Consider the following 23,261-nt stretch of genomic DNA (forward strand, 5'->3'; position numbering starts at 1 on the left):
GAAATGTTTCTATGAGATGCCTTGTAGCCTACGTGTTGGCGTTCTAGTGGAAGAACAACGCTCAGAGCAGCGGTGACCCAGAAAAATGTTGTTGGCAGGTGACAGGTAGGACAGGAACCCAGGGTGTCAAACTCCATGGGGTTCCCACACCAGTAGAAAAATAGACAAAGGGTATGAGGCAATTAATTTGCAAAAATAAAATATGCATTGCCAATAAACAGGAAAAGAATATTTCACCTCACTTCTGATAAAAAGAATGTTCCTCAGAACAACAGCAACTCTTTTTGCCTATCATATTGGTAATGATTTTTAAAATATTACCCAGAGTTGGCAAATATTTGCAAAATGGATACTTGCCTGCAGTACTGGTAACAATGGAAAACGATTCAAACTTTTTTTTTTTTAAGATTTATTTTATTTATTTCAGAGAGAGAGAGAGGCACTCAGGGGAGAGGGACAGAGGGAGAGGGAGAGAGAAACACAAGCAGATTCCATGCTGAGCATGGAGTCTGGCGTGGGGCTCGATCTCACGACCCTGAGATCAGATCTGAGCTGAAACCAAGAGTTGGATGCTCAACCGACTCTGCCATCCAGGCACCCCACGATTCAAACTTTTTAGAGGGCAGTTAAAGCACCAAAATCCTTAAAATTTTGCATACCCTTTGGGCCTAGCAATTCTACTTACTAAGAAATTGATCTTAAAATAATCATGATGGCATGTAGAGATTTAATCACGGTGTCCCGGCTTATAAAAACAAAAGATGAGGTGGCCTACTTAAAAAACAAAAAACAAAAAATGACACAGTCTCAATATTCAAAAATACGGACGGGTTAAATAGTTCCATAAACCGACCCATAAATGGAATTAATATTACACAGCAGTGAAAAGCAATGCTGAAGGGCACGTAATGGTATGTATTTGTGACACAGCAAGGGAAAACAACGGTACACCAAACTTCATGTTTTGAAAATGGCTTCATGTTTTGAAATGAAAATGGCCACACATAGCCATTTCATTGGCCGAGATCTTCACCTGGTCCCTCTCCTGCCATACAGAGCAAAATGGAGCTAAGGCGGCTGTGGTTTCACTCTCGCCCTGGCTGGCCTGGTTTCCATACCATACATGAAGTGTGAGTGTATTCTTAGGGGAAAATTCTAGAATGTTAACAGTGGTTAACTCCAAATGCTAGAATTTCTGGCATTATGTATTTTCTTCTTTTTTGCCAATCTGATTTTTTTAGATTTTCTAACATTAACACATACGGTACTACGATTCTAGTTTAAAACAAAAAATATTTTTGAAAATCCACAGGGTTCCCGTGGAAGGAAGAGTTTTTCCCCTTTCAAACGAATATGGTTCTCTTCTGCACTCTGCAGAGTGTAGACAGTGTGGGTGGACCCTCACAGCGCGGGGCAAAGGCACATGGCCTTTTCTTCCTCCTCCAGCCTTTCTAACAGGGACTTTGAGCCTGGTCACAGGACAGCCTCTCTAATCAGATCAGGCTAGGGAAGGAGGTGACCCGCTTCACGGGACCATCGTTCTGGCTTAGCCCTTGCCGAAGGTCAAGGAGGACTCCCCTGCTGAAGAGAAGAGGGAGGGGTCGCCAGGAGGAAGCACCTTACCTATGAAGTTGATGGCAGCTGCCCGTAGGAAGGACTGAGGGCTCTTCAGGAAGCCAAAGCTCTGGGACCGTAAGTCCCCCACCAGCTGTATTTTGCTTGTGCTCACCTGTGAAGCCAAAGAGGGGTGGTGCTGACCAGGAGCTGGGGCTGGGGGGCCCTGGGAACGCTCCTAACCCTCTCACCCTGTCCACAAGCAGCACTGTTCTGTCTTCAGCCAGCTGAAGGTGCTCGAACTTATAGCTGCAGACACCCCCATCCCAGCAACAGGGCAGACTTAGCAGGAAGTTCATAGAGAGAATTTTGCTCCTTCATACCAACATAAGGGAAGAAACAACTGATGTGGAGCCAGGAGACCCAGGATTGAATGCTGGCCCTGACACTGGCCTCACTTTTTTCATCTGTAACAGTTGAAATAAAACCTGCCCAACCTCTTTCACATAATTGTAAGGCTCCAATGGGATAATGGATATAGAAGTGCTTTGTAAACTGTAAAGTGCTCTCCCTATGGAAGATAATAAACATCAAAATCCATTGTATTAAAATTACTAATGTTGGTTCCTAACCTACTTGCTTAGCCCTTAAATATTTACTTTTCCACAAGGATTCCTGATCTGCCCTGTTCTCAACTTCATAGGAAGTAGGACCTTAACACCATGACCAAAAGCCCAGTGACTCCTGCCTACATCTTTTTCTACCAGCTGTAACCAGAAAACCTCTGTCCCATTGCCATCTACTACCCTCACATGACCTTCCTCGCCTCTGAAAGCAGAAACTGGGATACAGCTAAGAGAATCAGATATGAAGAATGAGGGACTGGCACCCCGAAAGTGCATTCTCAGAGTTTGCTGATGATGGAGAATGAGAATTAAGGAGTAGAAAGAATGTACCTTCTGTCAGCCCTCCCCTATTTAGCCTCTCAGCCTACCTTTGAGTCCCTAACATGAGTATTGTGGCCTGGCTTCTCAGGGACTCTCACTCACCAGGTACTTGCACGTTTCTTCCAATACCTGGATGTGATTGCTGAGGGTGGTATGCCGGAATATCTGTGTGAGTGATGACCAGCCAATCACATTGGTCCACTCAGTCAGGGCACCTCCACAGGCCTACAGGATGGAGAGAAGGGAATTCCCAAAGCCTCACTCCTACAGCTCTACAGAGCCAGGCCAGGAGGCTAAGTGGAAGATCACGAAGCTAGCCCCCAAGGGGCTTGGTTGAGGGTACGTAGCTGGGACCAGGTGAAATATGGGACCTTATTCATGACATGGGACATAAATAGCTTTAGGGAGCAGAACCATATCAGGATAAGATCAATGGCACCCAAAAGAGGGTATAAGTGCTCAGAGCCAGCCTGGAGGATGACACAAAGAGGTGGATATAAAATGTACAGCCAAGGCTGGGCTCATGAAAAAGAGCCAAAGGCTATGCTCTAGCAGAAAGAGGGATGAATCAGGCTGAGCTTGGCAGGACAGAGGTCACCAGTACCTTGACTACCTTGGTGTTGTTATCCAGAATGCTAAGCAGCAGTGGGACTAGAAAAGTGTAGATCTCTCTTCGGGTGGAGAGTCCAGGCTTGTATTTGTCAACTTGATGCAACATGTAGCCCAGGGCAGAGGTGGCTGAGATCTTCACCTGGTCCCTCTCCTGCCATACAGAGCAAAATGGAGCTAAGGCGGCTGTGGTTTCACTCTCGCCCTGGCTGGCCTGGTTTCCATACTCCCACATCTCACTTCCATATCCAAAGTACACTGATGGCATTATGTTACATAATGCAAAGGCATCATGGTTTATGTATCTGAGTAATTCTCTTTAGAGCTGCAGAGCTAATAAGTCCCTTTGTAAAGGCAGAGAGCTAGGGAAACCAAGACCATAGTTTCAGATCTGCCCTGGACCATATCTATAGCTTGTAACTTAATTCTCTCCTATGGATTTAGCTTTAAAATATATGTATGTATTTTTAAAAATACATATAGTTATCCTAGTTATGCTGTGAATAAAATTACTTAATCTATATTGGTTTATATTAATTAACAATGATCATAAACAGCTAAATTATACGCTTCAAGAGTATATTATATATTAATTTAACAAATGTTTACTGAGTAGCTATCATGAGCTGGCATAGTGCCAAATAACAGAGACAGGGTGGGACAAACAGATAGTCCCTGCACTTGTAGGATTTAGGAAGCAGACATTTTAACAAATTGGATGTACACATTATTATTTTTTGCCCAGTGAACATAATAGCCAAACAGAGAGATAATTCAATGTTAGTATGTTAATTCAAAAGTATCACAGGAAGATCAGCTCAAGATCAATGATTGAGTATTACTTCAGTTATCCCTTCCTGCCCCAAATCCCTGAAAGAAATAGTAGAGATATAGTTTTTTTTAAATCCATTATGAATCTGAAATAGTTGATGGGATCCCCCCATAGAGAACTAGAGTATCCCTGAAAAACAAACAGCAGACAGGATTGGAATTGACGTTGAAACCACAGCCTAAAGAGTGGGCAAGAACAGACTGCTGGAGGAGGTGGGTGTGTTCTGGGAACATTCCAAGCTTAACAGCTATGAATACAGGGAGCAGAAGGAGATGCTGGGCAACAGACATGGTAGTCATTTGGAAGGCTATCGTTCAGGCATACAATCTCCTTCCACCTTCTCCTTGCACCCTGCCCTCCCAATATCCTCCTTACTAAAGAGCAAGCAGCAAGGGAACATACCACCCAACAGAGCAGGGAGTGTGCTTTATAGACCAGAGAGATGAGATGGTGCCCTGGGTGTCTGGGAATACCCAGGAAGAGCAGGGAGCCTTATAGTCAAAAGACTGGCTATTGGCACATCCAACGGACCACGTATCTCTGGCCACTGCCCCACAATTACTGAAGTCTGACTGCAGTAATAGGTATTACTTTCACAGAGGGCCGTCCAAGAGTCAGTAGTGCAAAATTTCCAGAACTCACTGCCAAGACTCACCAAACGTTTAGGAAAATCAGCACCACAAGAGAAACAAACAAACAAAAAACCCTGCAATATCCAAGGCCACAATTAATAATATAATCAAAACAAAACTTTGGAGAAACTATAATTGAATCCTCAGGAAGATTATGTAAAACAAGTTATTGAGGACATTTTTAAAGCACTTGGAAATCCAAACTTTGAAATTCTAAATAAATAAGCAAACAAATAAATACAGGCAAAGGTAAGGCAGTGTCCCTATAGAATAATGTAATAGCTATTCAGATATCACACCATCAACCAGAAGAAAAAAATAAAGAGGACCTGCTTCATAAAAAAAACAAAAATAAATAAATAAAAATTCAATAGGTGGGTTGAATAGCAGAATAACCACAGCTAAAGTAAGAGGAGAATCAGTCCAGAAATTCTTCCAAGGTAGACAAAGAGGTGGGAAATAAAAAACAAAAATTAAGAAACACAGAGAATGAATCTAAAGAAATTCCAAAGAATAGAACAGAGAGAAGAGAGAAAAGAGGATACACCAACAAAATAATAGAATAATATTTTACAAATGATAAAACTACTGAGCTTTGCCTAAGTAAGTTCCTATGAGTAGGTGAGTGGTAAAGCAGCACTGGGAACCCAGATCCTATGGCCTTTGGGTCAGTGTTCTTTTCATTCTGCCAGGTTGTCATTGTGTAGATGATGACAATTTACTATTTCTTGATTAGACCATAAATCAACTTTTCATTCTAGCAATATGGAAGAAAAGATAACCTGACAACTTTCCCACTATAAATACCTTTAAATGCTAGATAAAATATACAAAATACTTTTCTTTAATGCATAGCTGAGCTTTAAGAAAGTAAGATCTCCAGAGGCCAAAGATGAAGAAGTTGCTGACCCTCCAGCTACTGTGCGGGCAGGCAGATGCCACTGGTCTCAATAACCTAGGGTCACATCTGTTCATACCTGCTGGTCTCCCTAGCCTGCTTCACAAGGCAACCAGAAGCTGAGAAGCAAGCATCATGGACAGACAGACAGCTCTAAGAGAAGCCTTCTGCTTGATGCTCAAAGAGCCAGAAAGGGGAATCAAAATGCTCAAAGAGAGTGGGGAAATCCCTCATTTCTTTTTTCTTCTTTCTATTCTCTCATATCACAGTTCCAAAACAAGCCCCATGGGAGTCTATAGGAGCTAAAACTCTAAGGGAGGGGAACCTCACTCTTCATTTGAAGGAGCTGAGGGCCCAAGAGAATGGACAAACTCCCATTGCTTTATTTCCTCTGCCCTCATGTCACTTGGCCCAGTTGTGGGCACAGTCACAAAAGTGCCTGACATTGCAGAGTAACTAAAGCACCAGCTTTTTTGCAAGACAACTGGAAAAAGGGAACCCCAAAGAACTGTAAAACCAGGGAAGTCACAGAGAGGGAGGAGCTAGGGAACGTGACCCTATAAAGTTGTTTATGAACTCCTGTGCTCACTCCATGCATAGATCTGACCCTAAACCACATACTGTAGACTTTGAAAACTGAACTACAGGAAAGACAATGGTTCAGATCCCAGGCTGGTATGGGTGGGTGGCATAAACTCAGAATAGCAAAGGCTATGAATTCAAAACTGACATTGAAATCACAGCCCCCACACACAGAAGGCTAGTCAGAACTTGCAGCCTGAAGTTAAACAGGTCAATTTCTGCTAACACAATAATATCAACATTCTCCATAGGATTTAAGTGGCAGCCAGAGTCATATAACTTAATATTCGTAACGTCCATGATACAATACAAAATTACTCAGCATGCAAAGACCCAAAGCAGTTATTACACAAAATGCTCAAAAAAACAACAATGAACACTCTTGAAATAAATACAGGAATAAAAATTTTCAGCAAAGAACAATATATCAAAAAGAAACTTGAGAACTGAGAAATACAAGACTGGGTACATTTATTGACAAAACAGATGTCAGAGGAAAGAATCAGTGAACTTGAAGACAGAGCAATAAAAAGTATCCAGTCTGAACAAAAAAAGAAAAAGTGATTGAAAATGAACAAAATCTTGGGACCTACGGGACAATAACAAAAAGCCTAAACATTTGTGCCATCAGATTCTTAAAAGGAGAGGAGAAAGTATAGTGCTGAAAAAACTTGGAAGAAATAATGGCTGAAAACTTTCCAAGTTTGGCGCAAAACATAAACAGAAATTTCAAGAAACTCAGAGAATCCCAACCAGGCGAAGCCCAAAGTAATCCATGCCAACACCTTCTAAACTACTTAAAGCTAAAGACACATGTGAGGCAAAATAAAGACATTTCCAGACAAAGACTGAGAGTGTTTCCTATTAACAGACCCTTGAGGAAGAAAACACAAAGGAAGAAGAAAAAATATATATCCAAAAGGGAAGAGAGACCTGTGAGAAGAAAAGGAAGGCAAGGATGTTTGTCCACATTTATAAATAGAAGGAAGTATTGACCATACAAAACAATAACAACAATGATGCTGGTAATGATGACATAAAGACCAAATCCAGGGATTTTAAAAGACTGTGGAACTAAAATCTTAGACAATGTTAATCTATAATATGGGAGGATATCATCATAGTTAAATCATTCTTTTTTTTTTTTAAAGAGTTTATTTATTTATTTGACAGAGAGAGACACAGCGAGAGAGGGAACACAAGCAGGGGGAGTGGGAGAGGGAGAAGCAGGCTTCCCACCAGGCAGGGAGCCCGATGTGGGGCTCGATCCCAGGACCCTGGGATCATGACCTGAGCCAAAGACAGACGCTTAACTACTGAGCCACCCAGGCGCCCCAAATCATTCTTTTTAAAAAAGATTTATTTATCTTAAAGAGAGAGAGAGCATGAGGGTGGTGGGGGGAAGAACAGGGGGAGAGGGAGAGAGAGAGAATCTCACGCAGAATCCCCACTGAGCATGGAGCCAGACACAGGACATGATCCCATGATGCTGAGATCATGACCGGACTGAAACCAAGAGTTGGACACTCAATGGATTAAGCCACCCAGGCACCCCAGAATTAAAGCATTCTGTGGTCCTTATATTGTTTGGGTGGAGGATAAAGATATTATCTTTAAGCTTTGTTAAGTATACATGGTGAATTTTAAAACATATAAAAATGGATGAATCAGGGGGTGCCTGGGCAGCTCAGTTTGTTAAGCATCTGATTCTTGGTTTCGGCTTAGGTCATGATCTCAGGGTCATGAGATCAAGCCTCACATCTGGCTCCACGCTCAGAGGGGAGTCTGCCTGAGATTCTCTCTTTCCCTCTGCCCCTCCTGCACCTCAAATAAATAAATAAAATCTTAAAAAAAAAAAAGATGAATCAGACATTGACCCTGCCATCATGGAGCGTCCAGGCTCACAGAAGAGATGAGACCAATACAAAACTAATTCAAATCCAAAGTTCGAAAATTAAAGAGTTATAGATGCCAGAATAGGGAGGGGCATTGAAAGCATGCATGTCTGCTGTCAAGTCTCTTTTGGCTCTAAAATTCTATGATCTGTAGGGAGGCTAAGACATGGGGTGGATTAGTATTGCTCTGGGCAGTTCAGATTCCTGAGCCTTTGGGTCCTTTCGACAAGATTGCTAGCATTCTGGGGTCCCTGTGTTGTCTGGGAAGAGGGTAGAGTTGTGAGTGGTCTCCCCACTCTTCACTCCAGAACCAATTTCATAGCAGCGTGTCACTTTTTTTCCTTCAGTGGCTCCTGGTGAGAGAATAGGTAGATGAGTGTGTGCTAGGTCTGTCTGCAATAGGGAATGCACTGGGGACAATCCTATGCATGGCTTCAAGTAGCCAAGTCTCCTCTTGGCTGCCCCTCTATGACTTCAGCCTTCCACCATAATCCCATAGCCCTGCCCCAGTACTCTCAGCTCAGTTTCCAGGATTCCTCATCAGCCCCAGCCCATGCTGTTCCCAACTAATCCTAGGGATCCAGGCCCATACATCATTGATGAGTGGACGCAGTTGCTTGGAAATGCTGCAAAACACCACCTTGGTCTCCCTTCCCATGACAGATGATGTTCCGTAGGCTCTTTACTGCTTGCACTGTCACTCGCGCTTCATTCTTCAGGAAGTCTCGCAAGAATGGAACCTGGCCCTTCAGAGATTCTGACTGTTTGGAAGAAGGCAGAGATCACTCACCACCTGGGGATCATGCAACACTCTGGGAACAGGGTTTTGGGAAAACAGATGGTGTCTAAGAGAAACAGACATGGGCAATCCAGGAGCTGGATGTGCCCAGGAAGTAGAAGGCTGGTGCTCACGGGGTTTGGGAGGCCTGATGACCAGTCTATGTAAGTCTACAAACCAGATGTTGTGCTGCCCTAGGATGAGATGTTGGGGAACGTGCTAAACCCAAGATAACTAAGAGACCCAAGGGAGGTAAATTAAATGTTTCAAGGACTCACACTTGATTCCCATTTGGTCCTCCCCACTCTTACTTGTCCTGGGTGCAGTGCCAAGGTTACTGATGCCACGAAGCCCAACTTCCTTCATAATGAGGTTGGGCTCTTTGACCCACTTGATCAGATTGCTCAAAAAGTCTTGCCCCAGAGTCTAAGCCACTGATCTGTGCCAGAGGAGCTGTGGGTATGAGGAGACTACAGCTATGGATGGAGAAAATGTTATGAGTACCCAGTACCCACCTCAGTCCTCCCTCAGGTCCCAAACTCAGGTAAGGAGTATGTCCAGTTGAGAGCAGTGGCAGATCTATACACATGGGGTGGAGACTAAGGGGGTTATCCTGATAGGAGGATAGAGGATAATGCTGATAAGGTTTGAATTTTGAGTCAGATGCTAGGATCCATGGATCATTCTGGAGGTTGAGCTACTGGCCCCCTCCTCAGGTTTTCCTGCCTCCTTTAACCAGGCACCTGAAGTGCCAGAGAAGGGAACCCCACTTTAAATGGCTCAATCTTATTCTTTCCTCTTTTTGGGACTAGTTATTTAACATTTTTGTTAAATGTTCCTCAGCCCAGGAAATGAATGGGTCAGGCTGTGGACCTTTCCCCAGGCTTCACCTGTGCATAGAAGGTCCTGGCCAGGATCTTCCGATGAGAGTTGGAACTATAGAGGAAGTTCCTGACGAGGTTGAGGATGTGGTGCAGGATGGCAGGTTCAGAGTTCTTCACAATGCCACTGGGGTGGGACACAAGAAGCCAACAGTTGCTGCAGGGAAGGTGGCAAGGGACCAGTGTGCATGGAACAGGGAAGACGTGAGGGCTGAGGAATCAGGAGACCAGAGGGCTGGGAGGTCGGGAAGGGACAGTTGAAGGCTGGGACTTGGGAAATTGGGGTCTGGGGACTAGAGTGGTGCCAGGGTTATTGGGGAAATAGCCTCACCTTGTCAGGTCCATGATCCCTATGTAGTAAAACTTGGGGCAGGACAGAAGGTCCCAGCAGTGATGCTGATTTGCATAGACCACCACTCCGTCATATGCAGCAGCCAAGAACACCAACTTCACTACCTCCAGGGCACAACTGAAGGTCACCACCATTGGGTTTGTGAACAGAAAGGGACAAAAGGATGGACAAGGCATTATGCCCTCATTTGTATCCTGTGCTGGGAAGCCAGGAGACAGTTTCCTGCTCTGGTAGCTGTGTTCTGCTTTCCTGCTGACAAAAATCTGTGGCTCTGTGAAACCCAACTCAGATTGCCCATCTACTCCTTCAAACCCTGGCCCTCATTCAACCACAGGGTCCTATAAAGGAGACTCTAGAGAGATCTCAGTGCTGTGGTTTTCCAGTTTTGCTCTCCGGGGCACAGAATGGGGTTAGGATATCTTTTCACCTCCACACCCATCTAATCAGAATGTCTCTGCTTATTGGTTTGATTTCTTTTCATTTTACATAAGACTTCATTTGAGTAGAATGTCCTGAGGTTTAAGAAAAAAGTGTGACAACCACATATTTAGGAGTCCAACCCCCATTTTCAAGATGAGAAAACAGAATCCCAGTTGTGACTTGTGCAAGATGGCAGAGCTAGTGACAAAGCCAAGCCGGAGGTCAATGAGATTCGAACGGCCACAACTGCATGGAGCGAATGACATAGGTGTGGGCTTGCCCTGTCACCTACCATCTAGTTGAATCTCTTTGTGTACAGTTATGAACATGGACATGAAGTGTTGAATGAATCAGCCGAAGCGTGCGTACAATAAGAGAAATGAGAAGCTTGAAAATACGTGAGAATATTCTAGCATATGGGTCGTCCAGGGCCCTCTGGAATGGACTAGTCCCAGCCATCCATCATGAGAGGGTTAAGCTTACCTAGTGGGGTCAAAGGGCTTGCTCTTGCTGCCTGGGCCCCCCTCCTTGCTAAAGACCACCATCTTCTGGGGGACATTTTGCTCAATCACCCAGCAGAGATGACATAGTATAGCCAGTAAGAGCCGGGGATAGAACTCCTGGATGGCCTCCTGGCACAGGGACCCTGACAGCATCTCACACAGAGCACATGTCACCTGGGAGACAGTGGAGGAAGACATAAGATGGTCCCATGGCCCCATACACTGAGTCCCACCCTGCCCTCCCCATCATTGCCCAAAGGGCACAGCTCACTCTGACTCAGGCTTGTAAGAAGCACCCAGACTGAAAGCCCACCACTCTTCCTTAGGGAAATGAGACTGCACACATGCAATCTGCTTTCTCTTCACTCCCCTGACATTAAAAACAGAATGGGAAGCAACTCTAACTTTTTAGCAGAAAATTATTTGGGGACTACTTTGTCTACCCCTGGCAACCAAACCTCTTCCGCCTCCAACCCTCATGCCACCCCCCCAAGCCCTGGAGCGCCAGCCCCAGAATCAGGAGACAGAGAAAGCGGCTTAGCTCTAAACATCAGTTTCCTTGTCCATAAAATGGGATCAATCCCTGTTCTCTCTACATCACTCAGTTCTTAGATATATAGGTGGAAAAAGGAGGTTAAATCGAAAGTATAGTATTTTTTTTAAGATTTATCTATTTATTTTAGAGAAAGAGAAAGCATGAGCTGGAGGAGGGGCAGAGGGAGAGGGAGAGAAAGAGAGAGAATCTCAAGCAGACTCCCCACAGAGCACGCAGCCCAACAGGGGGCTGGATCCCACAACCCTGAGACCAGGACCTGAGCTGAAATCAAAAGTCGGACGCTCAACCAACTGAGCCACCCAGGTGCCCCTCGAATGTACGGTATTAGTGATTGCTCCTCTCTAAGACCTACTCCTACCCTGTGGCCCTTGACCTTCAGCTCTGCCCCTAAGTCCAAGAACAGTAAGTCCTAGGCTCCCCCTGCCCCCATGCTGACTGCCACAGGCTGGAAGGCCATCTCCTTAGTTTCCTCCGTGGAGTGGAGTTGTTCCAGGATGCCTATGAGCAGCTGCAGGACGCTGATTGTGGTCTCTCGCTGGGTGCCAAAGGCCTTCCACAGGGCCAGATTGGTTCTGCAGGACCCAGGGACAGCTGTGTCATGGGCCCGGGTGACCAAGTTCCTAGGAATAGTCTGGTCTCGGGCCCATGAAGGGCCAGGTCTCAGGGCCTAGACTTGGCCAGAGAACACAGAGATGAAGTTTGAATCGTGTCAAAGGGAAAGCATCCATGTGCGGTGATTTTTGGGCTAGGCTCGGGCTGAGGGAGGGGAGGGTTTATTGGGCTGGAGAATGGGTTCCCGGGCCATGGGAGAGGTACCTATCCCAAGGCAGGGCCTTGTTGAGAAGCAAGGGCACGACGTTGTGGGTGTTGTTGCCAGCCAGCAAGCACATGGCCCGCAGGGTCTCCTCCTTCGCGTTGGGCTCCAGCTGTGAGTTGAGCCATTCCAGAATCCCCTCCACAATTTCTTCAATCTAAAGGGAAGAGCTACAAGAGTCTCAGTGATTGTTTCCCTGCTTCCTTCCCTCCTCCTCCCTATCTACCAACTCCCAGACTCAAGGGGCTACTTGCACTCCTGCCAGTGACTCTTCTCAAGGCAGAGTTCTAGCATGCCAGAGGCCAGACCAGCAGGGATCACAAAAAGAACTCCAGCAGCTCACTGAGGCCCACTATAACAAAGGCCTGCCCACAGCCCAAAGTTCAGAGAGTTGCTCCAAGCTTACTCGGGAGACACGTGAGACTCCAGGAAGGAAGGCAAAAACCCTGGAGATACTTCAGGGCTTCCTCTCCCCACTGAAATCAACTTTTGACCCATGAAACTGCAGGGACAGTGGGCATTGGATGTGGGAGTACCATAGGACTCTCATTTGGCCCTCAGATTCCTGATATACGGGTCTCTGGGAAGTCCATTTTATTCTAATACCTCTAGAACACACCTCCATTTCTGGAACTTAGACCAGGCAAGTCACATAAATGAATGAAGGCACGGGTGTCAGGGGATTCAGAGAGAGGAAGGTCTGGAGAGCCCATGCCACATATAAAAGACACAGTGGCCACCCAAAGAGTTGCCCTATGTGGCCTCATTTAAAATTTTTTTTTCAGTGATAAATGTGGATTTTTATATGTTATCCCGAAAGAAAATTTACTCAAAGGTCAGTCATTCCATGAGTTTGCTGGTTTACAATCCATAGCCTTACCCTTCACAGAAATCTAAGCCCCCTAACACCCCTGGCAATCAAGGTGAACCCCTCCTACAATGCTTCCTTGTGCTCTAGCTACTAGGCCCTGCAGCTGCTTATCCTCCTGCATGTGGCTGTTGTTAACTGAGGAACCAGCCCCTCAGATAGAAGGCACTGCAGTTCTGAGCTCAGGATTATAGATCTCAGAGCTCAGTGGGACCACAGAGAAAATCTTGTCCAAACCTGCACTTTAGAAGTGAGTGAATTAAGGCTTCTAGAGGAGGGGGACTTCCCAAGACTCTTCAGCTGGTTAGGAAGAGAGCCAGGAGAGAGCCCAGGCTCCTGGTGTACAGGGCAGAGCTCCCACCACAGCACCACACTACCTTTATCATGTCTCGGCCCCGCTCTTTCATGACAGCACTCATCAGCTGGGTTGCTGCCAGAGACACCTTGGCCCTGCTGTCGGTTAGGCCCTCCATGGCCGTCAGCACCAGGGTGGTGAGCTGCATCTGGGTGAAGTACTCTGCAAATGCCTGCAACAGGGTGGCATCAGGCTGCCTGCACCTGGGGCCTCCTGCTTGAGATAGCCTGTACCATCCTTCCTAGTTAGGGTAGGTGGAGAGAGCCTCTCTCGGGAATATGATGTGCTTTTGTCCTAGGCCTGTGCTGTCTGCCTAGCTCCTAGAAGACCCTTTCACTGGGAACAGAGTCTTTGGGGATGGGAGGGAGAAAACACTGACCTCAGATGCACTGAGGGGCTCATAGGTCAGAGGCTGCAGAGGCAGAGTGCTGGGAGAGAAGGCCTGAGACCAAGATCCTTAGTGACATATCTTTGAGACATGGGCTGAATCTACACATTGCTCACAAGGCATCATTAGCATGAAGAAAATGCTTCTGAGCGGACAGGTAAGAAAGCAGAATTAGGACCCATGATGCTTAAGGGGAAGCATGTGATAGCATGTGGAAAAAGTTCCCCAAGGAAAAAGTTCACATGCAGCAATGGAATGGAAAAGAAGATGGGATAAAGGAGTCCCACCCCAGGAGTCTATGATATGATGTAGGTGAGAGTCCTAGGCTCTTCCCACTTTGTCTCTGGCCCTGCCCTCTCACCTTGGCAATCTCAGAGATGTTGTTATAGAACACGTTGGTGCTATAGACTTCAGTCTTGCCCTCTTCTTCCCATAAGCCCTGTTTTTTCCTTCCCATCTCTGAAACAAAGACACCCGACCCTACCCCTCAGACACTCAGAAGGTGTCTTAGGTTGCCCTCTTTCCCATCTGCCCAACCCAAACCATCCACTGAACTAAGTCAGCTTGAGGTAATGTATATCCCATGGGGAAGGGAGTAGAGAAATGGGCAGTAAGATAAGGAATGGTGAGAGCTAACGTCAAAGGAACCCCCCATGTTGCCTGCCTTAGAGCAGAGACAGAGTGGGGTCAGAGTATAGGACTCAGCCGGAGGAGGAGAAACTAATTCAAAAGAACTGTTTTCTGAGTAGCTATTTTGTCCCAGGAGGGTATATGTAGTAGAGGTCTAGGAGCAGGTTCCTCATCGGAAGTAAAATGCTCAGATAACTTCTTAGATGTCACTCTTCCAGGACAGTGTGTGGGGGAATGACCAAACCTAGGTGGGAGGCCGGAGCAGAAGTGAAAAGAGGAGATTCTCCCTACGCTTTTGCAGCAGGAGGATACAGTAGAGGTTGTAGACAGCCTGTGCAGACAGGAAGCAGATATTGTCCATTGGGTCCTGGCAGCGTATGGCCAGCAGGCTTACCAAACGCCCCAACCAAGTAAACTCGATGTCCATCTGTGGAGGAGAGCTGGAAGTCACAAGTTACCCCAGCCAATATCTTAGCCTGAGTCAAGGCAAGAAGAGAGGAGGAGGAGATGCATGACAGATATGAGAGGTGAGGCTAGATGAGGTTAATGGGAATGGAATTAGACAGGTGAGTTGTAGCTATTAAAAACTGGTGGGATCATAGTTTTGGAATGACTTTACACTGTCCCTCTTCTTTGCCTCTTGACACTGCACTCATTCTTCAAGCCCAGCTCAAATGTCCCCTCCTCTATGACGCTTTCCCTTCACTTGTACTTCATTTGGTTTTGATCTTTTATTCCTACTATATTTGGTTTTTACGTTCATTATCACCTCCTATTTAAGTTTGTTCTATGCATGCCTCTCTCCCCAGTGGACTATAAAGATCCATGAAGACAGGAAACTGTCTTGGTCATCTATGTAACCACTGTAACACCTAGCATGGTGCTTGGCACAAGGTGAGTATTCAGTAACTGCTTGTTGAGATGAGTGGAATCAAACTGAACCAAGTGAAACAGAATTGAATTGGTGGGTAGGGAAAAAGACTAAGGGAGAAAAGAGAGATGGTGGGATGCACAAGAGAAAATAGAGGATGGGGCCAAGGAAATAGAAGATAGGATGAATAATTGAGGCTAGGTAATATGTGATGAAGTTTGGGGTAAGGGTAGGGATGAGGGCCCAGGCTCCAGGACAGGCTTCCACTCACTCCGAAGTTGTTCATTTTTGCAGTGAAGCCAAGAATACGGGCAGCACACCACATGGCCCATTCCCTCTCATTGTCCTTCTGGGAATTCAGCCAGGTGTCCAGAAGCTAAAGGAAGAAGAGAATGAGGTGAGGGGTGAGGGTCTGTTCAGCTGCATTCCAGAGGGTAGAAATGTAACCCGAACCTGACTTCTGCAAAGGATCAGGACAAGACTTCTGAGAATAGGACTTCTTTTGCCTACAGGCTGGTTATATATGAGTTTGACAGCAGAAGCCTTCATTCCTCCAACTTTTTTCACAGAAATGGAACAAATAATCCTAAAATTTGTGTGGAACCAGAAAAGACCTCGAATAGCCAGAGGAATGTTGAAAAAGAAAACCAAAGCTGGCGGCATCACAATTCCGGACTTCAGGCTCTATTACAAAGATGTCATCATCAAGACAGTATGGTACTGGCACAAAAACAGACACATAGATCAATGGAACAGAATAGAGAACTAAGAAATGGAACCTCAACTCTATGGTCAACTAATCTTTAACAAAGCAGGAAAGAATGTCCAATGGAAAAAGGACAGTCTCTTCAACAAATGGTGTTGGGAAAATTGGACAGCCACATGCAGAAGAATGAAACTGGACCATTTCCTTACACCATACACAAAAATAGACTCAAAATGGATGAAAGATCTAAAGGTGAGACACTAATCCATCAAAATCCTTGAAGAGAACACAGGCAGCAACCTCTTCGACCTCAGCTGCAGCAGCTTCTTCCTAGAAACATCGCCAAAGACATAGGAAACAAGGGCAAAAATGAACTATTTGGACTTCATCAAGATAAAAACGTTTTGCACAGCGAAGGAAACAGTTAACAAAACCAAAAGACAACCAACAGACTGGGAGAAGATATTTTCAAATGACATATCAGATAAAGGGCTAGTATCCAAAATCTATCAAGAACTTATCAAACTCAACACCCAAAGAACAAATAATCCAATCAAGAAATGGGCAGAAGACATGAATAGACATTTCTTCTGCAAAGAAGACACCCAAATGGCCAACAGACACAAGAAAAAGTGCTCAACATCACTCGGCATCAGGGAAATACAAATCAAGACCACAATGAGATACCACTTCACACCAGTCAGAATGGCTAAAATTAACAAGTCAGGAAACAACAGATGTTGGCGGGGATGCGGAGAAAGGGGAACCCTCCTACACTGTTGGTGGGAATGCAGGCTGGTGCAGCCACTCTAGAAAACAGTATGGCAGTTCCTCAAAAAGTTGAAAATAAGCTACCCTACAACCTAGCAATTGCACTACTGGGTATTTACCCCAAAGATACAAATGTAGTAATCTGAAGGGGCACGTGCACCCCAATGTTTATAGCAGCAATGTCCACAATAGCCAAACTATGGAAAGAGCCCAGATGTCCATCAACAGATGAATGGATAAAGAAGATGTGGTATATATACACAATGGAATATTATGCAGCCATCAGAAATTGAAATCTTGCCATTTGCAACGATGTGGATGGAACTAGAGGGTATTATGCTAAGGGAAATAAGTCAATCTGAGAAAGACAATTATCATATAATCTCACTGATACGTAGGCTTTGAGAAACAAGGCAGAGGATCATAGGGGAAGAGAGGAAAAATTGAAACAAGATGAAACCAGAGATGGAGACAAACCATAAGAGACTCTTAATCTCAGGAAACAAACTGAGGGTTGCTGGAATGGAGGGGGGTGGGAGGGATGGGGTGGCTGGGTGATGGACGTTGGGGAGGGTATGTGTTATGGTAAGTGCTGTGTATTGTGTAAGACTGATGAATCACAGACCTGTACCCCTGAAACAAATAATACATTATATGTTAATTTAAAAAAAGTTCTGAACACCACAAGAGGACAACTAGACATCATGTGCTTCTTGGTGGAAGAAGATAAGACTACTTCTGAAGTAATCTTGCCAAAAATTGATCAGATTCATGATCTAGATCTAATAATTAAAATTAGGATCTAACATAGTCTAGATCTAGCAATTTATAGGAAAGATTTGTACAGAGGAATTTGTTACGTGGCCCCTAAAGGTTGTAATCAGCACAATCCAGAATGTGGAAAATGTAGAGAACAAATGTCTAGGTTTCTTCAACAAATAAATTTCAAGGAAAAAATGATGGAAGGGCAATCTATAGATTAAGAGAATTAAGAGACAAACCAATCAGTTGGAATGTCTGATTGTTTAATGACATCAAGAAATGAAATTACTTTCTTTCATCAGTGTTTTATAGTTTTCAGAGTACAAGTCTTTCACTTCATTGGTTGATTCCTAGGTATTTTATTATTTTTGGTGCAATTGTAAATGAGATTGTTTTCTTAATTTCTCTTCCCGCTACTTCATTATTAGTGTATAAAAATGCAACAGATTTCTGAATATTAATTTTGCATCCTATAACTTTACTGAATTCATTTATCTGTTCTAGTAGGGTTTTCTTTAATGGAATCTTTAGGGTTTTTTAGGGTTTTCTATATATAGTATCATGTCATCTGCAAATAGTGAAAGCTTTACTTCTTTTTTTTTTTGAAAGCTTTACTTCTTCCTTACCAATTTGGATGCCTTTTACTTATTTTTCCTGTCTGATTGCTGTGGCTAGGACTTCCAATACTATGTTGAATAAATGTGGTAAGAGTAGATATCCTTGTCTTGTTCCTGATCTTAAAGGAAAAGCTCACAGTTTTCCACCATTGAGTATGATGTTAGCTGTGGGTTTTCATATATGGCTTTTATTATGTTGAGGTATGTTCTCTCTAAACCTACTTTGTTGAGGGTTTTTATCATGAATGGATGTTGTGCTTTGTCATGTGCTTTTTATGCATCTATTGAGATGATCAGATGGTTTTCATCTTTTCTCTTATAAATGAAATCTTATTATTTGCAATGACATGAATGGAGCTAGAGAGTATTATGCTAAGTGAAATAAGTCAGTCAGAGAAAGACAAATACCGTATGATTTCACTTATATGTGGAGTTCTTTTAATTTTAATTTTTTTATATGCGAAATTTAAAAACAAAACAAATGAACAAAGGAGTGGGGGGAGAGAGGGAGACAAACAAGAAACACACTGATGGTTACCAGAGGGGAAAGGGTGGGTGGATGGGTGACATAGTTGATGGGGATTAAGGAGGGCACTTGCTGTGATGAGCACCAGGTGATGTATGGAATTGTTGAATCACTATATTGTACACCTGAAACTAATATTACACTGTATGTTAAATAACTGAAATTTAAATAAAAACTTTAACAAAAATTGAAATCAGCCTCACAGAAATACTATGTTCCAATCAGAAAAGCACCATTTGGAAACTTCAAAGGAGAGAGACCCTGTGGGATATAATAAAAAGGATACTTTGCCTTTCAAACTTATCAAGCAAATTGATATTTATTAATCTCTTTGAGTTGCTAAGTACTATAAAATTAGTCTATAGCTACGCTGCATGATTGTGAACAAAAACTCTATTGGTGGAATGGAGAGGGGAATTTACACTAAAATGAAGTAGACTCATTCTGATTTATATGTAATGTACTAACAATACCAAAATGGAAGAAGCTAAGTGAATGCCAGGTATCCTTAAGCAATTTTATGGCTACTAACAAATGTTTCCATAATACACTTCTCCAAAGTTCCAACAGGGCGCATTCTAAGGAATACATCTTGCATGAATGACCTTATTATAGAAATGTGTAATTAGCAAAGTTTAGCAACACCTATGACTGAACCCTGGGGCATGATCTGTACTTTGCAATATGTGAACTCAAATTACTGTTTCTTGTGATATTAATTAGGTAATAAATAAGCAAAATGTTGCTGGGGGGGAAGTTTTCTGTCTAAAAAAACATTGAAATAATTAGGTATATTTTATTGCAATAAAAAAATAGTATAAAGGAAAAAGTGGCAGAGGGAATCTTTTGAGAGTAATGGGATTGTTCTGTATCTTCAGTGCGATTGTGGTTTTGCCAGGATATAAAACTGTCGAAACTCATCCAATTAAATAGATTCATTTAATTGTATAAAATTATTGCTCAATAAAGTTGATAAGGGGGAAAAAAGACACCAAAAAATTTTAAAAAATAAAAAAACATTGAAACAAAACAAAAGAAAACAAAAAAACATTGAAACAATAAAAAGTATGTTCTTGGACCATAAAGGAATTAGATCAGAAATCAATAACTATAAGAGAATAGAAAATTCTCCAAACATTTGGAAATTAAACAGCACACTTCTAAATAATCCATTGGCCAAAGAGGAAGTCACAAGAGAAATTAAAAAATATTTTGAACTGAATGATACTGAAAGAACAACATCTTTTTTTTTTTATTTTATTATTATTATTTTTTAAGGATTTTATTTATTTATTTGACAGAGAGAGAGAAAGCGAGAGAGGGAACACAAGCAGGGGGAGTGGGAGAGGGAGAAGCAGGCTTCCCGCAGAGCAGGGAGCCCGATGCGGGGCTCGATCCCAGGACCCCGAGATCATGACCTGAGCCGAAGGCAGTCGCTTAACGACTGAGCCACCCAGGCACCCCAAGAACAACATCTTAAAATGTATAGGATGCAGCTCAAGTAGTACTTAGAGGAAAATTTATAAAACTAAATGTTTATATTAAAAAAGAGAAAGGGGTGGATGAAGCGGCTGGTACACAGGACTGCTGCACTGTCTCCACTGTGGGAGGAGGTGTAGGTGACCTGACCCCTATACTCCAAGCATCTCCTCACTTCCCAATGGCCATGGTCCTCATTTCCCTTCTTCCCAGAGGTGTATTTTAGAGGATTCCTGGGAAGATGGCTCACCTCATCCCATGAATACAATTGGATAACCCTCTCATCAGTGTAAACAACCCAGAAAATGACCCAAAGCCTGTCAGAACAAACTCCACAACTAAATGCAGAGAAGAGGCCACATCAAAGAGAGTAGGAAAGGGAGAGATATGGTGGGGAGCTAAACAAACCTGGGGGACTGTCCACTGGAAGGAGGGATTCATGGACAGAGAGGGGAGAGAAACAGACTATCACACCAGAAAGCCCACACAAGGAAGACAAATCCCCATAACGTTTGGCTTTGAAAACCAGAGGGGTCAAATTTCCTCAGTTCTTACAACCAGGAGACTTGAGACCTAGAATTTTAAACATCAGCGGGGCTTGGCTTTGGGAGAGCTGGAAGGGTGCTCTTAAAGAGACAGCACAACAAACAGTCCAGCAGTTTGAAAAATGCCTGGGGCATTTGGGAGGGAGAGTTTACTAATCTCAGAGTATGTCCTAGAAGGACAGAGATTGTTGGGAAGCTCCTCCAGGAACAAAGAAGTGGACAGGTGCCATTTCTCACCCCTGACCCCCAGCATAAACACACAGCCTTCTGCGGGAACCAGTGCGGCACCCCTCCCTATCTAACTTGCTAATGCCACACATCCTGCCCCCTCCCCATCCAAGTCTGCAGATCCATTCTCTCCAGCCAGGCATGCCCCAGTCCCTGTGCTGTGGGTCCCCTCCCCCAGCGGACCAGCTCATAAACCTTGCTAACCCTGCACTTCCTGCCCCTGAGCACATTGAAGATCCACCTCCTCCAATATACTCTTGGCCTGAGCCCATGCAAAGTGGTGCTCAATATAGCTTCAAATCAGGCAATGTGATGCCCCCAGCTTTGTTTTTCTTTTTCAACATTTCCTTGGTGATTCGGGGTCCTTTCTGATTCCATACAAATTTTAGGACTGTTTGTTCCAGCACTTTGAAAAATGTCATTGGAATTTTGATCGGGATGGCATTGAAGGTATAGATTGCTCTGGGTAGCATAGACATTTTAACAATATTTATTCTTCCGATCCATGAGCATGGAATGTTTTTCCATCTTTTTGTGTCTTCTTCAATTTCTTTCATGAGTGTTCTGTAGTTCCTAGAGTATAGATCCTTTACCTCTTTGGTTAGGTTTATTCTGAGGTATCTTATGGTTTTTGATGCTATTGTAAATGGAATGGTTTCTCTAATTTCTCTTTCTACAGTTGCATTATTAATGTATAAGAAAGCAACTGATTTCTGTGCATTGATTTTGTATCCTGCCACATTACTGAATTGCTGTATGAGTTCTAGTAATTTGGGGGTCGAGTCTTTTGGGTTTTCCACATAATGTATCATGTTGTCTGTGAAAAGAGAGAGTTTGACTTCTTCTTTGCCAATTTGAATACTTTTTATTTTTCTTGTCAGACTGCTGTTGCTAGGACTTCTAGTACTATGTTGAACCATAGTGGCAAGAGTGGGCATCCTTGACGTGTTCCTGATCTTAAGGGAAAGTCTCTCAGCTTTTCCCCATTGAGGATGATATTCGCTGTGGGTTTTTCATAGATGGATTTTATGAACTTGAGGAATGTTCCCTCTATCCCTATACTCTGAAGAGTTTTAATCAGGAAGACAGCATGGTACTGGCACAAAAACAGACATATAGACCAATGGAACAGAATAGAGAACCCAGATATGGACCCTCAACTCCATGGTCAAATAATCTTTGACAAAGCAGGAAAAAACATGCAATGGAAAAAAAAAAAGTCTCTTCAATAAATGGTGCTGGGAAAATTGGACAGCCACATGCAGAAGAATGAAACTCGACCATTCTCTAACACCATTCACAAAGATAAACTCAAAATGGATGAAAGACCTCAGTGTGAGACAGGAATCCATCAAAATCCTAGAGGAGAATATAGGCAGTAACCTCTTTGACATCGGCCACAGCAACTTCTTTCAAGATACATCTCCAAAAGCTAGTGAAACAAAAGCAAAAATGAACTTTTGGGACTTCATCAAGATAAAAAGCTTCTGCACAGCAAAGGAAACAGTCAACAAAACAAAGAGGCAACCCACAGAATGGGAGAAGGTATTTGCAAATGACACTACAGATAAAGGGCTGGTATCCAAGATCTATAAAGAATTTCTCAAACTCAACACCCAAAAAACAAATAATCAAGTCAAAAAATGGGCAGAAGACATGAAAAGACACTTCTCTGAAGAAGACATACAAATGGCTAATAGACATATGAAAAAATGTTCATCATCATTAGCCATCAGGGAAATTCAAATCAAAACCACATTAAGATACCACCTTACACAAGTTAGAATGGCAAAAATGGACAAGGAAAGAAACAACAAATGTTGGAAAGGTTGTGGAGAAAGGGGAACCCTCCTACACTGTTGGTTGGAATGCAAGTTGGTACAGCCACTTTGGAAAACAGTGTGGAGGTGCCTCAAAAATTTTAAAATAGAGCTACCCTATGACCCAGCAATTACACTCCTGGGTATTTACCCCAAAGACATAGATATAGTGAAAAGAAGGCCATATGCACCCCAATGTTCATAGCAGCAATGTCCGCAATAGCCAAACTGTGGAAAGAGCCGAGATGCCCTTCAACAGATGAATGGATAAAGAAGATGTGGTCCATACATACAATGGTATATTACTCAGCCATCAGAAAGGATGAATACCCAACTTTTGCATCAACATGGATGGGACTGGAGGAGATTATGCTAAGTGAAATAAGTCAAGCAGAGAAAGTCAATTATCATATGGTCTCACTTATTTGTGGAACATAAGGAA

General features: G+C 43.5%; 2 protein-coding genes across 2 annotated transcripts in view; both read right to left on the reverse strand.

The window, feature by feature from the left end:
• Nucleotides 1-537: 537 nt before the first annotated feature.
• The window catches only part of LOC116623496, a 43,628-nt gene continuing 20,904 nt past the window's right edge, over nt 538-23,261 (reverse strand). Inside the window, exons 8-11 of the mRNA XM_032390697.1 lie at nt 15,637-15,741; nt 3,106-3,264; nt 2,604-2,726; nt 538-1,729 (exon numbers count right to left, since the gene is read on the reverse strand). Of these exons, the coding sequence (XP_032246588.1) occupies nt 1,547-1,729; nt 2,604-2,726; nt 3,106-3,264; nt 15,637-15,741 (570 nt within the window). The 3' untranslated portion in view covers nt 538-1,546. The remainder of the gene's footprint in view (nt 1,730-2,603; nt 2,727-3,105; nt 3,265-15,636; nt 15,742-23,261) is intronic.
• LOC116623498 (maestro heat-like repeat-containing protein family member 7) lies at nt 8,127-11,041 on the reverse strand. The gene is made up of 4 exons (XM_032390701.1): nt 10,864-11,041; nt 9,940-10,077; nt 9,618-9,735; nt 8,127-8,710 (listed from the first exon to the last, which is right to left on the reverse strand). Exons 1-4 carry the CDS (start codon nt 11,034-11,036, stop codon nt 8,543-8,545), a joined length of 597 nt encoding a protein of 198 aa, XP_032246592.1. The 5' UTR covers nt 11,037-11,041; the 3' UTR covers nt 8,127-8,542.

The sequence above is a fragment of the Phoca vitulina genome, unplaced genomic scaffold, assembly GCF_004348235.1.
Source record: "Phoca vitulina isolate PV1807 unplaced genomic scaffold, GSC_HSeal_1.0 scaffold59, whole genome shotgun sequence".
Classification (NCBI taxonomy): Eukaryota; Metazoa; Chordata; class Mammalia; order Carnivora; family Phocidae; genus Phoca; species Phoca vitulina.